The 18,197-nt window shown below is 33.3% G+C and overlaps 2 protein-coding genes across 2 annotated transcripts; one reads left to right on the forward strand and one right to left on the reverse strand.

The window, feature by feature from the left end:
- The first annotated feature begins 2,104 nt into the window (after positions 1 to 2,104).
- LOC116124784 (cytochrome b5) lies at positions 2,105 to 7,963 on the forward strand. Its single transcript, XM_031410529.1, has 3 exons — positions 2,105 to 2,332; positions 7,259 to 7,325; positions 7,435 to 7,963. The coding sequence occupies exons 1-3, from the start codon at positions 2,246 to 2,248 to the stop codon at positions 7,677 to 7,679; spliced, it is 399 nt and encodes a 132-aa protein (XP_031266389.1). The 5' UTR covers positions 2,105 to 2,245; the 3' UTR covers positions 7,680 to 7,963.
- Positions 7,964 to 11,410: 3,447 nt separating this feature from the next.
- On the reverse strand, positions 11,411 to 14,906 carry LOC116125631 (cyclin-dependent kinase inhibitor 4-like). Its single transcript, XM_031411342.1, has 3 exons — positions 14,256 to 14,906; positions 12,141 to 12,347; positions 11,411 to 12,021 (listed from the first exon to the last, which is right to left on the reverse strand). Exons 1-3 carry the CDS (start codon positions 14,750 to 14,752, stop codon positions 11,952 to 11,954), a joined length of 774 nt encoding a protein of 257 aa, XP_031267202.1. The 5' UTR covers positions 14,753 to 14,906; the 3' UTR covers positions 11,411 to 11,951.
- Positions 14,907 to 18,197: the final 3,291 nt, after the last annotated feature.

The following is an 18,197-nucleotide window of genomic DNA, read 5'->3' on the forward strand; positions in this document are numbered from 1 at the left end:
GAGTATCAAAAGATGATACGTCATTTCCAATTTCGGATGATAATGAGGATGGTGATTCTTGCCCTCCTCATAATTCAATCTCCTAAAAGAAATGTGTCAATCAGGTGACAAATAATCTAGTATTGTTACTTTATTTAAATGGGGGGTTGCGAAGGTAGATTGTTATGCTCGTTCCTTTAAGGAATAGTTGATATGCGTGTAAATTGGTTTGAACACCTTAATTTAAAAAAAAAAAAAATCTCCTTTGATATTTATAATAAACCTATAATATATTTCTGACAATATTAATTATAATGTACAATATATTATAAATGTTATTTTTTTTCTCAAATTTAGAAAATCCACTTAAAGCATTCTAATAACATTTTCAAACGAAATTTACACTACAATAAAGGATATTAAAGACTCAAAAAGAATGTAGATAATTAGGCATTTTGCCAAACTTTTGGATATGGGTATTGGTCCATTTTCTTGATCTTAATTAATCAAACTTCATTGCTTTTACACTTGCAAAACCATCTTACACTATGCCTCACGTCAATCTAAAACTAATGTAGAGGTAGGCAATTCATTTTCACTATTTTTTTTTTTTTTATGTATTTCTATTGACTATTTAATCCTTTTATGGTTAGATTTAGGCAGAATTGGCAATCCTAAGATGATGGTCAAGGTAAGTTACCAACTCCCTAGATTTAAAGCTTCAATTTTTGGTAAGTGATATTAATGGTGTTTCAAACCCAATCTCAATTCCTAACTCTGTAGGTACCAAATTTGGTGTGATTACTTGCTAACCAATCTCTAATTTATACTTAAACGAGGCTTTAAACTTATAAACTAAATACTCAAAATAGTCATAACCATATGATTATTAAGTCAATAACTTCAAAGAAACTTACATATAAATATATAAATTTATTTCATAATTTTAATATAGTTGAATTACCAGTGACTATGAGTTACTAGCCTTTCTCATAAATATCTTATCTTAACTTTATTAAAAAGATTATAATAATAATCCTCTTTTCATATCATTTTTTATATGATCTTTTTTAATCCATTTTTGGGCTCTCAATTAAAAAATTACTTGTTTTTCCCAGTGTCTCATAGAATAGTTTTAATCCAAAATTTCAACACCCAACCAAATTGTCATTTCTTAATTAAAATTCAAAAATGACCAATGACCAATAATTTACCAATGGACTAGTAAATACTCTATCTAATAACAAACTTATGGAAAACCTTAACGGTTGGTTATCAGTCAACTTTTAAATTATTAAAAGTAATTTTGTCAACGGATATTGTAATTTTAGAGTAAAATTATTCTTTGAGAGACTTTTATAAATGAATGCGAGTGAGATTGATTGGTTATGTTTATGGGTGAGCGGGTCCGGGTACCCAGCCCAATTCCTTAGAACTAGACTCGGACCCAAACCCGATGGTTCCTAAGATTTAGGAACTAGAACCGAACCTAGTCAATTTTGTTCTTAAATGCCTGGAACCGAAACTTGTGATGTAGCTTCCAGTTTCGTGTATGGGTACTTGACACTGTTCACATAAAATTATCAATACACCCCTCATATTCATCAAAATGACAAACATACCCTGTGAAAATTACAAATACACCCCAACTATTTACAAAAATTACAAATATACGTCGAGTACTGATCCATTCCACCCTGGGTATCTAGACCTCAATTCCGGTTCTGATTCTTGAGTCCGAGTTTGGTTTCTAAAGTGGTGGAATCTAAATCGGACCCGCACAATGCCAATTTCACTAAATTTGGAATCGGAACTGATACCTCGAGTATCCATCTTTTCTGGCTCTATCCTTAAAATTTGTTGACCCCTTGTTGTGTGACAACAAACTATACAAAATATTTTTCCTTAAAATAATAGAGAGCATAAAATTCTCCGAAACTTTAGAAAAATTAAAATGGAGAGAGAGACTAAAAACAACCTTAAAACAAAAAATAAATAATTATGAGCGAGAGCTGCCAAATGCCAATCGACCAACTAATAGGAAATCAACTGTTTCAACAACCAACAACCAAACACTTATTTATAATGACATCACTCTTTCTTTCTACTTCTGCCCGCCATTTACATTGCGCCTCCGGTTTGGTTGGTCAGTCCGCTGTTTCTCTTTCATTTTCATACTTCACCCACCTTCCTCTTCTAATTTCTTTCTCTTCTCCTTCTTAACTTTTCTGCATTCCCACTAAAACCTACCTCTAACATTACCAAAATGGTTGCCACTGATAAGCTATTCACTTTGTCTCAAGTATCCGAACACAACACCCCCAAGGATTGTTGGCTCATCATCCATGGCAAGGTCTTCATTCTTCTCCTTTTTTTTTTTTTTTTTTTTTTTGGTTCTGTGTGTTTGATGTGAGAATTAAGGTCTTTGCATGTAATTGCAACTCTCTGATGGTTTTTGATTCGATTTGTTGGATGAGAAAGAAATTGACTGATTTCAAAGGATTTGACATCTGGGGTGCTGTCAAATTGACACTTTGTTTTTAGTTGGATGTTATAGAATATGGAAAATTTAACTGTTTTTTGTGTGATTAACTGATAGATATGAGCATTATATTATTATTTATTCTATTGATCAAATACCGGGGCATTGGTGTACTAAATCTGATTGGTTCTGTTTCAGTGCTGTGATCTTCAATTACTTTGGTTACTTTGCTTGAATTATGGTTCAATTAGTTTGCAGTGTTTCTCTTTCTAGATCTTTTTAATTATTCCAATAACTTNGTGATTGCAACTCTCTGATGGTTTTTGATTCGATTTGTTGGATGAGAAAGAAATTGACTGATTTCAAAGGATTTGACATCTGGGGTGCTGTCAAATTGACACTTTGTTTTTAGTTGGATGTTATAGAATATGGAAAATTTAACTGTTTTTTGTGTGATTAACTGATAGATATGAGCATTATATTATTATTTATTCTATTGATCAAATACCGGGGCATTGGTGTACTAAATCTGATTGGTTCTGTTTCAGTGCTGTGATCTTCAATTACTTTGGTTACTTTGCTTGAATTATGGTTCAATTAGTTTGCGGTGCTTCTCTTTCTAGATGTTTTTAATTATTCCAATAACTTAAATTCCACAGTTTATCTTTTCATTACAATGAAATGGGTTGCATATCGAAGTGGTGGTGGCTTCATTATGAATATACGATAGAATTTGAGGTGGACCTGACTCCTCACCTAATAAGGCCTCATTGAATGAGAGAATTATCCTTTCTTATAACCCAATAGGCTTGAGCGTGCATAGTCGGTGTGGGACTCCAATACTTCCCCTCACGGTCAAGCTCATATGTTGGGTCATGCCTGTTGATGGAGGTAATTGCTGGCTCAAACTCCGCACCCGCTGGTCAAGCGCTTAGCTCAACTGAACATAGGCTCTGATACCATGATAGAATTTGAGGTGGGTCTGACTCCTCACCCAATAAGGTTTTGTTGAATGGGAGAATTACCCATTCTTATAAACCAGTAGGCTTGAGTGTGCTTAGTCGGTGTGGGACTCGAACACTCCCCCTCACGGTCAAGCCCATATGTTGGGTCATGCCTGTTTATTGGAGGTAGTTGTCGGCTCTAACTCCTCACCTGCTGGTCAAACACTCAACTCAACTGAACCTGAGCTCTGATACCATGATAGAATTTGAGGTGGGTCTGACTGCTCACCCAATAAGACCTTGTTGAATAAGAAGATTACTTTCTCTTATAATCCAATAGGCTTGAGAGTGCCTAGTCGGTGTAGGACTCCAACAATATCCTACCTGTTTCCAACTCAAAAAAATCTATCGAATGTTAAAATCTGCAATTCCTGAATTTGAGAATTCTAATACTTCAACACTTTAGAACTCCAGTTCAAGTTTTTCCCTCTTGAGGATAGTGTGGATACCAATGAATCAATTAGAAAAAACTTGAAAGCTCATTGAGTCTATTGTTTAGTGTCTAAGAGTAAAAAATAAGGATCCCATTTGCCTGTCTATCTTTTGCAAGGGCAATCTATGATCTTTGTCGGTGGCAATTTGCTAGTTGAGCTTGGCCGAATATGATGCAGGGAATATATTATTAAAATTCTTTAGGAAAGAAATTCATTATTTCCTTATATTTAGGTTTTCTTATTTTATTATAATAGTCCTAATTAAATTAAATTTCTTGTTTTAGGTATTTTCCATATTAGAATAAGGTTTGTTTCCAATTTAGGTTTATTCCTTTCTTAGTTAGTTAAAGATAATTATAGTATAAATAACAGTCTTTGTAACCTTGGAAAGAGAGTTGAATATATTATTTGAATGAATTATTGACAACCTTTTGTGGTTATCTTAAACAATCCAACCTTTTGTGGTTGTTTTATCCAATCCAGTATCCGAACTTGATACATTCGGTGGTGGTTTATTGTATCCTTGTTTTCCTATTAGTCATCTCATCTCTTGGTTGTTTCGGCATCATTTGGTATCAGAGCACAGGTTTGTTATCGATGGTTGAACAGAATCATGATTAAGGTCAGCGAAGTTGCGGTAGGGGTCATAGAGTGGCTCCTGGGGGAGATGCTGTTGATCAACGAGATGTAGAGATCAACGATCTAAGGAGACAAGTTCAAGATCTCCAACGGCGGCTTGAGCAAATCAAGGCCCCGATGGAAGAACACGAGGAAGAAGAGTTTGAAGATACTTGTGGTGATGACATTGAGGTTAGCCCTTGTGACCACTTTGATTATTTTGATGATCATGGTGAGGTGCCGAAATTTTATGAAGAAATTATTGAAGAATCAATGCTTGAAGAAGAAGATTCCTTTGAAGTATGGATGGATGGCTATGAAAGAAATTCTTTTGTCATCAATTTTTGTAAAGACATGCATGATCATACCAACAATAAAGGGTTGAAGGAAATTTTGCTTTGTGACTTTATTTTAAACAATTGGAGTGATTGGATGGATGTTATTACACAAATTGGGAAATTTAAAGTTCTTCGTGCATATTACCGAGAAATGAACTTAAAGAAGTTTCCATTAATGCAAGTTGAAGATGAAGATATTCGTGCTAGAAATTCGAGGGCGAATTTCCAACTAGTGGGGGAGAATGATGCAGGGAATATATTATTAAAATTCTTTAGGAAATAAATTTTATTATTTCCTTATATTTAGGTTTTCTTATTTATTATAATAGTCCTAATTAAATTAAATTTCTTGTTTTAGGTATTTTCCATATTAGAATGAGGTTTGTTTCCAATTTAGGTTTATTCCTTTCTTAGTTAGTTAAAGATAATTATAGTATAAATAAGAGTCTTTGTAACCTTGGAAAGAGAGTTGAATATATTATTTGAATGAATTATTGACCACCTTTTGTGGTTATCTTAAACAATCCAACCTTTTGTGGTTGTTTTATCCAATCCAGTATCTGAACTTTTTACATTCGGTGGTGGTTTATTGTATCCTTGTTTTCCTACGTTGAGTCATCCCATCTCTTGGTTGTTTCGACATCATAATAGACGACTATGCTAGGTCCCTTGTATACTTTGTTATATATCACTTGTGCTTGTTGATATATATGTATGTTATTATTGGTCCGATAATATACTATGGCCGTTTCTTTGGACATATTTTGACGGAAATTCGTCTGCAGTTTCATCTTAACTTGTTAATCAACTCTATCTCTTTTCTAGTATTTACCCTGTTTTAGCTTGGAGTCCAGAATAAGCTGAATAGACTCTATTATTCTCTATTATCAGGCGTTTCCAAGAAGATATTAGCCCATGACCAGAAATTAGACCATGACAGTCCAGGAACCCTATGACAATTTCATAATGCAATGAACTTTAGCTTGATGCTATTCTACATTGTTTAATTTTCGCTAGGAAGAATTATTCTGATAGGTTTTCTTTATTTAAGGAATTTGAAATCATTATGTGTTATATTTGAAATGACAGAGTCTCTAAAAATTGTGGCTCTGGAGCTATGTTTATAGACATCACTTTATAAATTCCTACTTGATTTAGTTATTTATTTGTACATCGGAAATTTATAAAAGATGTTATAAGGAAATCATGGTGACCATAGGTGATCAAGCCTTAAAAATTCTAATTGATAAAGTTTCGATATATCTTCAGTTAGTTAAATCTATTAAATTCTACGATTTCCTTTTCTCGTCTCTATTTTGAGAAACGTTGCCTCCTTGATATTTAAATTTGATAAATCTATCAAGTCATGTTTTCAGATTAAATTTCATTGGATTTCCTTCTTGTGTAGATGATGATGATGATGAAATTAGCAAAAAGTTGTCAAAGGCCTCCCCTCCATTGAACTTTCTACCGAATTTCATGCAAAGTTTCTTAATGAGATTTGCATTTGCTCATTGTCACATGTAATTAAGCAAGAATGCAAATAAATGGCATTGATGAGTTGTTATGTGTTGCTAATTGTGGTTATTGGGTTTTGTACATGTAATGCTTTACTAGTTTAGTTATAATCTTGATTTTGATTTCACTTTATCTTCTTGATTTCCGTGGTAGTCCAGAATTCATGACTGGTTAACTACAGGTTTCCTCTTCTGTCTTCTGTTTTCTATGCAATATCTTCATGTCATCTGGTATCCCTGTTTCACAGTGCAATTAAGTAAACATATATCTAGTATATATACATTCTTCTTAAACAAAACTCTAAGCAAAAAATGAAACATAGATAAGGACTTAGATATCAGAAATTACGCGCACAACTAGCAGTATGAAGCTTTTGGATGCAATCAGTCCTTTGTAGGTTGTCGAATTACTGCTCTTTCTAACTTGTGCCACTGTATGGAAACCTCTTGGATATGGCATTTTTCTGGTTTTTACTATTAGTTGATTAATTTCAATGTGGGGCTTATCTAATATGCAAGAGCATAATACCAAAATAGATGCCAATGCTAATGTAGCTTCTTCTTCTTTTTTTTTAATTTTTAAATAGCTTGTCACTTATCTATCTCTTCATCTCTGTCTATAGCATGGTTTTTGTGCTTTGGCATTCAGTTGCTTACATTTGTATAGTCAGAATGAAGGTTTATATATGGTCGAAGTATGCAGCAAACTGAAAGGCCTATACTTGTTTCTTATGTGTTTTCATTACTCAAGAAAGATAAAATGAAATTTATTTAATTTTCAGATATTGCAGGTTATCATTTCAGATTTTCAAAATCAATGATGTTTTTGGCCTAATAATCGTTGTAATTTAATTCATCTTTTAGCCTATCTGAATGTTTCAAACAGGTGTATGATGTGACCAAGTTCTTGGAGGATCATCCAGGTGGCGATGAAGTATTGTTGTCAGCAACAGGTATATCCTTGCTAGCGCACCCTTCAAGTAACACTTAGTTATATTTTTATAATTTCATCACATATAGAAACTAGAACCTTATGTGCAGTCTGAATCTGCATGTTTCCAGGGAAGGATGCCACTGATGACTTTGAGGATGTGGGCCATAGTTCTAGTGCCAAAGAATTGATGGCTGAGTACTATGTCGGAGAGATTGATGTATCGACCATACCAAAGAAGAAGACTTATACACCTCCCAAGCAGCCTCATTACAATCAGGACAAGACATCAGAGTTCATTGTGAAGCTTCTCCAGTTTCTAGTTCCTCTTGCAATCTTGGGTTTGGCCGTTGGCATCCGCATCTACACAAAATAAACTTAAGGTTCTCAATTATGCTTCTGGTACCAGACAATTGATGTCTTAATAAAGACTGCTTTGGTTTTTTTGTGTGTGTTGTATTGTTGTTGTTTCCACTCCAAGAGGGTAGTTTAGTGGTCCTGGTAATAGTTGTGCTTTGCTGATATTTTTTCCGAAAAATGGAGATAATTTACAACTTACCTTTCCCTTCTTTCCAAAAATATAATTATAGTATATCATCCGAATGTTCGTATGCCAATCCAATAAAACTATATCACATACGCATTTGATCTATTTCATAGTTCCATTTACCTAACAAGTGATATAATTGGTGGTTTTTGTAATGTTGTGTTTGTTAGAGCATTTCTGAATAGTTTGCTTGATGATTTAGAGCAGTATCATACATTATTATCCTGATTAAATTCTTTATGTTCCCATTGCTTGTGGTTCAAAACCCACAGAATGAGAGAAATAATACAATTCTGACGCCCGGCAAAAAGCTTGTGCACATCATTCTAAAAATGATATATCAAAGAGCTAATTTGGACGTTTTAGAATGTCTTGATTGAGAAGACTGATACTTGCGTGAAGCCAAAAAGTAATATCACTCTTGTGTATTGAAGGTTGATACTTGTTTGAAGCCCAAAAATCATCTCTCTCTTACATATTCAAGATTGACACTTGCGGGAAACCGAAAAGTAACTCAAGTCTGAGTACCTTCGGAAAAACTGAAACTTTCATGGCAGTGAATATAATTTTTCAGTAACTGTGATGAAAATAACACTCTGCTAGCAGTGAAAATCTGTTAACAAACTTAACAAAAAGCTACTGCAAGTGGCTGGCATGCATGGCTACCCCATAACTTAAAGGCCACTATGAATACTGTTATTTCTGAGGGCTGGAAGAGCCGCTCTCCCACCCAATCAAACACCTGTCCTACTGGAACCTTCATGTCCTCTAAAACTGACAACCCAATAGTCCAAATTTACTGATATTTTCTTTTTTACTCATATATGAATATCAGTATTCATCAACCTTCTTCCACCATCTCGTTTCTTTTTTATCAGTACTTGAATATTTTTAGACCTTATAAACCATGTTTGAACCTCATTTATTCATTAATTTTAGTCGATTTGTATCACATCTATCTTGATCTTATCGGATTCATTAGACCTTAAATTAGGGGTGAGTATAGGTAGCAGGTAGAATCAGAACCTACTAGAAACTGACATTGTGCAGATAGGTTTTGATTCCATTTTGTTGGAATTGACATTGTGCAGTTCCAGTTTCGATTCCTACAAGATTCGGAACTGGAACCAAAACCTGGGAAAAGAACCTGAAACAGGTACCCGACTTGGAACCTACTTGTGTTTTGGTTTTGATTGAGAAATTTTATGTGAATTGTGATGAATTGATTGAATTTAAGTGTTGCCTAGATATTAGAGGATTTATGAGTCACATTGGACACAAATGAATGAGTAATACTAAATGTAGGTTTTCTTAATTTGTTAAGAGTGTATTTATAAACTTGTAAGGTATTTTTGTCATTGTTTAAACTAATATGGGGGTAATTAATTTTTTACAAGGTACTCGGGTGAGGAACCATAACCTGCATTTTAGAATTTAAGAACCGAAACTTATAGGTTTCGGTTTTGGTTCATTTTTTTAAGAACCTGCATTGTGCGGTTTTGATTTTCCCAAAAAATACAGGGTACATAGAACCGCTCACCCCTACCTTAAATCATATCCACATTTTCAGTCCCACCAAAGACTTAAACCTTGAAGACCTTAAATGTTAATGTAGAGACTTTAGATATAAGATATTAGATGAACTTAATTAAACAAGATTCCAAAATATAATTATTAGACATCAAATCATTTTAATGAATTAATCAGATTCTTTTGTCTTGCTATTCACTCACATCACTATCCATGTTTTAAATCAGATGATGAAGTTGAAAAAACTTATTTGTACGATATATTTCTTGCACTTCAGAGGAGAAAAGTCCCTTTAGAACACCTTCTGTTGATTGAGAGAACTGGACCACTTAACAAAAGAAGAAAAAAGAAAATACTAAAATTAAAAAAAAAAAAACTTGGGTGTTTGTGGCAATACCAAATCCTCAAGATTTGATGTACTAATATTATCTTATCTCCATTGATAAAATAAAAATAAAAAACTCTGCCTTCACTGCCATAAATACATAATCATCATGCACAAACAAAACATTTAAAATAAAATAAACCACCAGAATGTATCATTGGAGGGACCCATTTCAATGGAAGGGTTGTTCAGAATAAAATAAAATAAAAATTCATGTCTAATCATCTAATCCCAGAGACCCTTTTCTCCTGTCTCTCATTCCAAGACTATAACTTTTATCTTTTCTGACTATTGAAAAGCAACAGAAAAAAATTGTCATCTTCAATACGGAAACTCTTTTTCTAGGACCACCCTAATCAGCTACATGATTTGTGTCAATGGTAAACTTCTAAACACATGCACTAAATTTGTAATATGTCACTTGTTTCTTGTACTAAATGGATGGCAGGCAGGCCTCATGAAAGCAACTTCCTCAAAACGTTTATGATATTCAAAGGGACAATCTCTGTGTTTAGCACTGTTGGTTGTCTCTGCCTTGTTCTAACTTCTAACATCACACTGAGGAGAGAAATTAGAGGTGCGGCATTGATTTTGAGAAATGAGGCATCTTGTCTTTTGAAGAGACAATGCACTTGATTTGTGGATGAGAATTAAGTGCTCCATTTTACTAACATATAAAAGCCATTCCTTCATTGGGAGGTAACTTCTTAAATTGGATTTATTTTTATATGAATTTATATTAATTATTGATGGAGTAAAAATCTTACCCACGGAGGTACAGTTGAATGGTCAAGTCCATGGTTTGCTCTCATTTGGGGTTTGAGCCCCTTCGTGGACATTTGCATGGTAAAGCTAAAGGTCATTGTTTCCTGCTTTTCAAAGATTTGTAAGGTTTGGCGGAGACTCTAATTCTGGTTTAGCTTAGGAAGCAAGTGCTGGGAATTTCTAGATTTCAAAAAAAAAAAGTAACTTGATCTAGTTTTCTGGTTAGTGTCTTGCATTGGTGAGAGAAACAATGAGAGCCAAGTTGAAAATATAAAAATAACCATTGACTCAAGAAAAAGAAATGAAGTGCCATTGGAAATTGAAAATTCCTTAAATCCATTTACACAAAACCCACCACTACAACCACCATCAACATCAATTTTCAATCACAACAGCAAGACTAATCTATCATAAGAATAGGTAAGACTATCACCATTTTGGCCTGATACCACTTCACATGTTTTTTGCTGATCTCACCACCTCAGCTGAACCCATTTTGTAATCTACCATTGCCATTTCCCTTCTTTCAATTACACAATCAAATCTTTCACCAATTCAAAAGAAAAGGCGGAGCAATCAAAAACTTTATCACCAAGCTTTTGGCATACATTAAATACAGATTGAAAAATATTTAAATGATGCCCTTTCTTTCTTCTCCAATCATCTTTCTCAAACTGTTAAAATTCATGCTTGTCTCATAGCATGTCAAGTTGTGATGTATAGAGATTAAAGTGAATAAGATAAGAAAGATTCTTTCAGTAAAGTAGGGGCAACAAAGGTACCCCACCACTACCAGCAACACCAACCATTAACTTCAGATACAGCTAAAATAAGGAGTCGGTTTGCTTCAAAATCAAAGTGATGGGCAGCATCATCCAAAATTAATGAAAGTTGCATTGCCTGCATCACATGGCAAGTGTCCAAGTGCCAAGCATAATAAAAGATGGTGGAAAAGACAAAGAAGAAGAGGAAGAAAAGGGTCATATTTATTCCAAATTTTTTTTTTTTTTTTTCAAGTTCCATCAGTACAAGTATATAGACAAAGGAGAGGAGGAAAATACAGTACAAAAAAGAAAAAGATCTAGTAAATTTCTGTACCCAGATAGACTAGACTGACCTAATTGACAGAACCCTAACCCTAAAACCCTCTTTCCCTTCTCTTCTTCTCACATGATATGTTAGACAAAGGACTTTGGTTTGTATTTTGCTGTGTAACTCATAACCTCTGTTATGTTACAGACCATTAGTCTACACATATCTTTGACAGCCCTACTTTCTTTACAGGTAAAATAAGGATGATGGAAAATGGAAATAACACCATCAACGTTAGATCTAAAACTAATTCCTGCTACTTCAATATTCCTAAGCTCAAGATCAACAAGAATGTGCAGGAAAAAAAGTCCTGATAGAACATTAGTCTTCTAAGGGTCGACCTTCTCCCATTCAAAACGTCCTGGGAGTGGCTTATCATTCACGGGATCAAAGTTGTACCTGCAAACAGACACATGTCAATAAGCTAGCATGTGTGCAAAGGGAAAATCACAGAAATTCAACCATATAGGTTTTCTATAATCATAAAGGAGTGTCATATAAATCAATTCAGTATATACTTCTCTACAAATTGTCTTTGTTGCTCTTCTTCTGCACCCGCAAAGAACTGATTCATTTCATGTGCTGTTGGGATTTGTCCCCGGGTTGAATTCCTTACTACCCTGCCCTCCATTGAGCTAGTAGGCCTAGGCCTAGTAGTTGAACCAGGGGTCCTTATGGCCTCTGGTTGCCTTATCAAACTGCATGGAGTGGATTCCCTAGTTCCCCTGTCTCAAAGAACAAGTAAAAGAAATTTTTTCATATAATGTAATACTAAAAAAACACTAAAGCCAAGAAAAACTAAGATGATAGACCAATATAATTTACACATAAAAATTTTCATCCATATCAAGAACAATCAATTTTGAGATTATGCCATAACATCAAACTACAAACAGACATAAATGGTGAAGTCACAGAATTGAAGATGAAGCCACTAAAGACATTAAGCATTCCTCTTTCCCTCAAATCAACTGAACAATCATACAGGATAACTGCAATCCAAATACATCTTCCCATAATGAAATAGTGCCCAACCAATCATATACCGAATAATAACTGAAAAATTAAGCACAAGATGTATTGTGCTATATGCATTCAAGCAAAAAGGCTCTGAAACTTTGTGTTCCAAATGACTAATTTCACTTCACCTTGACATACTTTGATTGCCAATATTTCAGGGAAAAGAACTGTAAATCATAACAAGCAAACCAAAAGACTTTGCACAAGATAAACTCACCCTCACCCTCAGCCTCCATACACTGCACTCAAGGCAAACCACTAAACACAATATTCTTTTTTCTTTTTTTGATAAGACACCACACACAATATTCGAGCTCTTATTTGATAACAAAAAAAGGGGCATGGCATCTCTTGACGGAAAAGAACAAAATAGTTTTCATTCTTTTCAATTACAATAAAGCAAATAGCATCCATGCCTAGAAACACCTCAACGAAAAGAAAATATACAATAGGGTATACTTTATTTTGATGCTCATATAATTAGAACCACCCAAGTTCTAGAAACATGTGAAAACATCAAGTTCAAGGAAAAAGCATTCACAGCCGATCAATCATGAATAAATAAACGGAAGCTGCAAATGACAGTAGAAGGCTGTTAATGGTATGTTTTAGTTTTGAGAGCAATAGCTTTCCATCGTGACCATAACTTCCAACTGAATTAAAGGACACTTAAAAGAAAAAATAACAACCAACAGAAACAGAAATCAATCAAACCCAGTTTTGCATGTGTTACAAAAGAAAACAAATGATATTAATTTTATAATTATCTTTATTTTCATTGCTATAGATTAACAACACAAATAAGTAGATATCAGTTTACAAAAATTTCAAACAAGAACAACCAAAGCAAAAAATGGAGTTCACGAGATTTTAAATATACTACAAATCAGAATAATATATTCCAACACCTGCAAACAGATTCTACATAAGTATTAAGCCCCAATAAAAACTGTATTTGTTAAAAAAGAAAAAGAAGAACAGATGTAATGCAATGTAATGCCACATAAACAAACCCAATGCATATTCAGTGTCCGCAGCTTGAAGGTAAAGAATTTTTTTTGCCAAGAAAACACTCTAGCAGAAAACTGGGTCAACTAACCAAAAAGTAAAAAAGGCTTCCATCTTTTCTCCAAAACCGCATTTTTCTACCAAACAAACCAGAGGGCAAAATAAACTCTCCAAGAAAAAACACAAAAAGAAAATTAAACCAAAAATAAAAATCAAATTTTGAATATGCAAAAACATTCCTCATCCTTCCTTTCGAGCATAAAAGAAAATAACTTTCCCAAAGAACCAAAAACTAAAGCTTCAAGTTGTTTCAAAGTAAACAACTCAAAATATGGAATAAAGACCTAATCTATATACATTCCAATTACCCACTTCCCTTTCAAACACAAAACAATAACAACGAAAAAAATCAAACTTTCAACCACTCAATTTAACCCTTTTCTCTCCATTTTCAGAGCGAAGAGACAACTCAAACCAAAATAACTTAAAAAACACTCCCAAAATCAAAGCTTAAACAGCCCAGAACACAAAAACTTCGGAAAAAAAGAAAAAACCAAAAGGGCTACCGTGAAAACTAAAAACCCTAAAATTAAAATAAAACCCACCTTTCTCTTCCTTCAATCTCCAAAGCATTTTCCCCAAAAGAAGCTTCAACACCCAAATCCTTGTTGGTCTCTTCTTCAACCCCAACCCCCACGTTTTCATTACTATTACTCTCGTTCTTTTGCCCAGACCCATTTGACCCAGAGTCCGCCTGGCTTACCCTCACCCTCGCCCTAGAATTCGAATTACTCGAATTGGGGTTACTCGAATTTGGGTCCTGATTTTGATTCTCTGAAGCACAGTTTTCCTTCTCCTTAGCCGTTCCCTGCTTCGCCCGCTTAGCAGAATCATTAACCAAAATCGGCGACTTCACGAGGCGGCGGCTCCTGAGCTGGAGGTAGGAGCCACCAGCGCCGGCAGAGGAGGCAGTCGAGGAAGGAGAAGGAGGAATGGACGATTTTTGAAGAGCTAGGGTTCGGGCGCGTGTACGGACGCCGAGGGAAAGGTCCATGACGGCAACCTCGCCAGCCGTTTTGGCCTTCCTCATATACTTACCCATTTGTTGGTATGGTAACTTTGTGTCCAAGTTAAGCTCAAAGAAAAGGCGAAGCACTCATGGAGAGAGAGAGAGAGAAAGAGAGAGACTGAGAGGGAATTGAGAAATGAAAGTGTCTGACTGTGCGCAATGGCTATTGGAAGATGGGAAAAGCAAAGTAGGGTTTGGGTGGGGTTTTCAGTGGGCTCCTCCCACTACTACTAAATACTCATCTGTTCCATTTTCTCATCTCTCTTTCAGTATCATCTCCTCTCGTTTTTGTTTTGTTTTTTTTCCTTAGCAGATTATATGAAGATTTAGTTTGTAATAGCGACTCGATTTTTACGAGATTACCGAAAACACCCCTCCTTTTATATTATACATTTTTTTTGGGCTTATTATCTCCTATCCTCCCTGAGGTTTAAAAGAAATAAGTAAGACCCTGTATATATTAGAAATCACAGTACCTCCAATCAAGTTTCACAAAATCATCATTTACCTCCCCTAATCATGTTTCTTTCGACTGTTCGATTTCATGGTTAAAAGGAAGGTACGTGATGATTTTTCCAAATTAAAAAAAAAAATGTTATTAATGATTTCTCATACTTTAGGAGTTTTCTAATATTTATTTAAATGCACGGAGGTGAGAGTAATAACTTTTTTTTTTTTAACTTTTAAGAGAATTTAAATGTTAATAATTAATTTGTTCCAAAGAGCATGGATGTGATGAAAAATACCTTTCTTTTTTTGCAATTCTCTCTATCATTTTTTAAAAATGGTTTTTAAAATTTAAGAGTAAAAAGTATATAGATATTATAGTCTAAAAATAATTTAACTTGCTTAGAAACACATCAAACAACCTTTATATGTGAAGAATTTCTTAAAAAAATTAGGGAGATTTTTACTAAAAAAAAAAAAAAAGAAATAAATCTTATAATCTCTAATGGTTATCTATTGGTTAAAAAAAAAAAAAAAATTTCTAGAATGAGAAAACAAAATTATATACATTGTACCCAAATTTCTTACCTCACTCACGTGATGTGTTTCCTTAAGTGGCTTTGATGTGTCAATTAAGAGTTGAAATTTTAAATAATATGTCGATGCCACATGAGATCAGACATTGTTTAGAATTAAAAGTTTGATAATTTATTTGAGAAGGGTAATAGTATTAGTATTATTATGATAAAAGATGTTATTTTGTTTTCAATAATATGACGAGTAATTGAACTTAAAATATTAATTTATCGTTTTGGAAAAACTAAAAATGTTATATGAGTCAGATTCTCAATTAATTATACTCCTTTTTACGGAGACTAATTTTTTTATATTAATCTATTGATTGTTAATATTTGGAAAAAAATATGAATTTCGTATAAATATAGTAATTGTTACATTTGTAATGATTTATAACATTGATCATAAGAAATGAATAATAATTAAGAAGGAGAAAGAGAAAAATGTTAGGTCATTTAATATAAATAAATCATTTAATAAATTAATTAAAAACAAAAATAACTTTTTGAATAAAATTAAGGGACAATTTAATATCTCTTTATCTCACGATATTAGGAGAGACACGGCCATAGGATACTCTCTCCAAGTGGCCACGTGGAAAGTGATGTTGAATTTTTTATTCATAGGCATACTAAGCTGGGGCCTATCTCCACCGCCCTTTGATAGCGCGTGAAAAACACGCAAAATGGAAACGTGTCAGCAGCGTATGGCATGCATGAGTATTTAAAAAGGTTTGAATGTCAGGTATGATTTTGGGCCTTTTGGCATGAAGAGCGTGTGAGAAAAGTTAAAAAGGTTCTTTTATTTTAGGGCATTGCCCACGCTGCCTTTATATTTGGGGTACCCTACCCTTTCAAACTCATGCACGAACTTCTCGTTAATACTTCAATCATAAATCCTTCTTATTAACTTTTTTTCTTCGAAACAAAGCTATATATTAATTAATAATTAATCAATTCACAATAAATCTTGTTCAACTAAATACGAATTGATCAATTATAAACTATCACATCAACGTTTATGAAAAAAAGTGATAAAAAGTGTTTGTCAACATATCTTTATTCTAAATTTTTTTACTAAAACCATCACCTTGACACCATCTAATCCCAACTCACTAAATTTGGTAAATTTTATATTAATATATAGGATTTTAATATTAAAAATGTTTTTTTAATTTTATTTTTATAAATAAATTACCATTGAAATAATCATATAATTTTTTTAGCTCATTTTCAGCTGATGATTTTATATTTCAAATTTTAATTTATAAAATCCGGAATTATGGATGATTATGTTAGGTCAATGACAAGACAAAATAAAATAAGGTAGCATGATATCACAGGAGTCTTCCTCTTATAGAAATTTTACTTATGTACACCAAGTTAGGGAGGCCACCTTAAAATTCCAATTAATTAATTATTTTAACTATGTCAAAATTAACGAAGATTTAGTAGAATAAAGAGTAGGCTTAAACCACTGTTAAGTAGTGTAATGGTAAAAGAGCAAAAGGAGGTTCTATAAACTGTTGAGTTTAAGTTCGTCTAGACACTAATAAGGGTGGTTACTGTGGTTCTTACGTGGCAAACAGTTTTAAGATCTCAAGGGATTAGTTGAGTTGCATACAAGTTGACCAGAACATTATTAGTTTAAAAAAAATAAAAAATAAAAAGAGTAGACATAGATTGGGACGTAGCTATGCTTCCTTGTATTACAAATTTCTATTGCATTTTGTTTTAATTCCAACTTTGTATTGATTTTCAAAATCTATAATAGTGTGTTTTGCAAATTTAGTTATTCTAAATTACTTTTCTATGTAAATAGAAAAGGACCCTATTTTTTCTTTTTAATGTAATTATTAAGTAATAAATAAATATTTAAAAATAAATATAAATATTGATACAAATATTTATAAGAGGATTAGTTTTCTAAAAGGTTTAAGATTAACTTAGATAGTCAAACACTCTCGGCGAATCATCATTAAAAAATTGGACTGTCAACATTATCGTTAGGCCGTCATCAACTACTATTGTTGATGGCATGTGTGGCGGCACCGCTAGTATCAAAATGACCATTGCAAGAACCGATCAATTTGATGCCGTTGACGTTTAGCCGCGTGAGGAATCTGACTTGTGTCAATCATCTGCAACATGCTGACAGTCCAATTTTAATTTTAATTTAAAAAAAGAAAGTTTTACTAAATTATTAATATATTTGAATAATTATTGTAAATGAATTTTGTAATTTGTATTTATATGTAAAGTTAGTATTTGTTTTACCATCTAAAAGTTGAATGTGCATGTTATATAACCAGATATTGTAATATAGATTATGTGTTGAATTTGCTTATATTTATATCAGGCATACTCATTATATAATTTTATTATTTAAATGTTTTAAACAAGAGATAATATCCATGCATGTCCCAAATATAGGCATGTCATCAATGCATTAACAA

Source organism: Pistacia vera, unplaced genomic scaffold (genome assembly GCF_008641045.1).
Source record: "Pistacia vera cultivar Batoury unplaced genomic scaffold, PisVer_v2 Contig104, whole genome shotgun sequence".
NCBI lineage: Eukaryota > Viridiplantae > Streptophyta > Magnoliopsida > Sapindales > Anacardiaceae > Pistacia > Pistacia vera.

Bases quoted from the DNA above. Each gene is read 5' to 3' on its own strand.
- LOC116124784 (XM_031410529.1), top strand. From the start codon at position 2,246: ATGGTTGCCACTGATAAGCTATTCACTTTGTCTCAAGTATCCGAACAC. The intron at 2,333-7,258 runs GTCTTCATTCTT...TGTTTCAAACAG, and splicing joins GGCTCATCATCCATGGCAAG to GTGTATGATGTGACCAAGTT. The intron at 7,326-7,434 runs GTATATCCTTGC...GCATGTTTCCAG, and splicing joins AGTATTGTTGTCAGCAACAG to GGAAGGATGCCACTGATGAC.
- LOC116125631 (XM_031411342.1), bottom strand. From the start codon at position 14,752: ATGGGTAAGTATATGAGGAAGGCCAAAACGGCTGGCGAGGTTGCCGTC. The intron at 12,348-14,255 runs GTGGGTTTTATT...TCTTTGAGACAG, and splicing joins GAGATTGAAGGAAGAGAAAG to GGGAACTAGGGAATCCACTC. The intron at 12,022-12,140 runs GTATATACTGAA...GTCTGTTTGCAG, and splicing joins CAAAGACAATTTGTAGAGAA to GTACAACTTTGATCCCGTGA.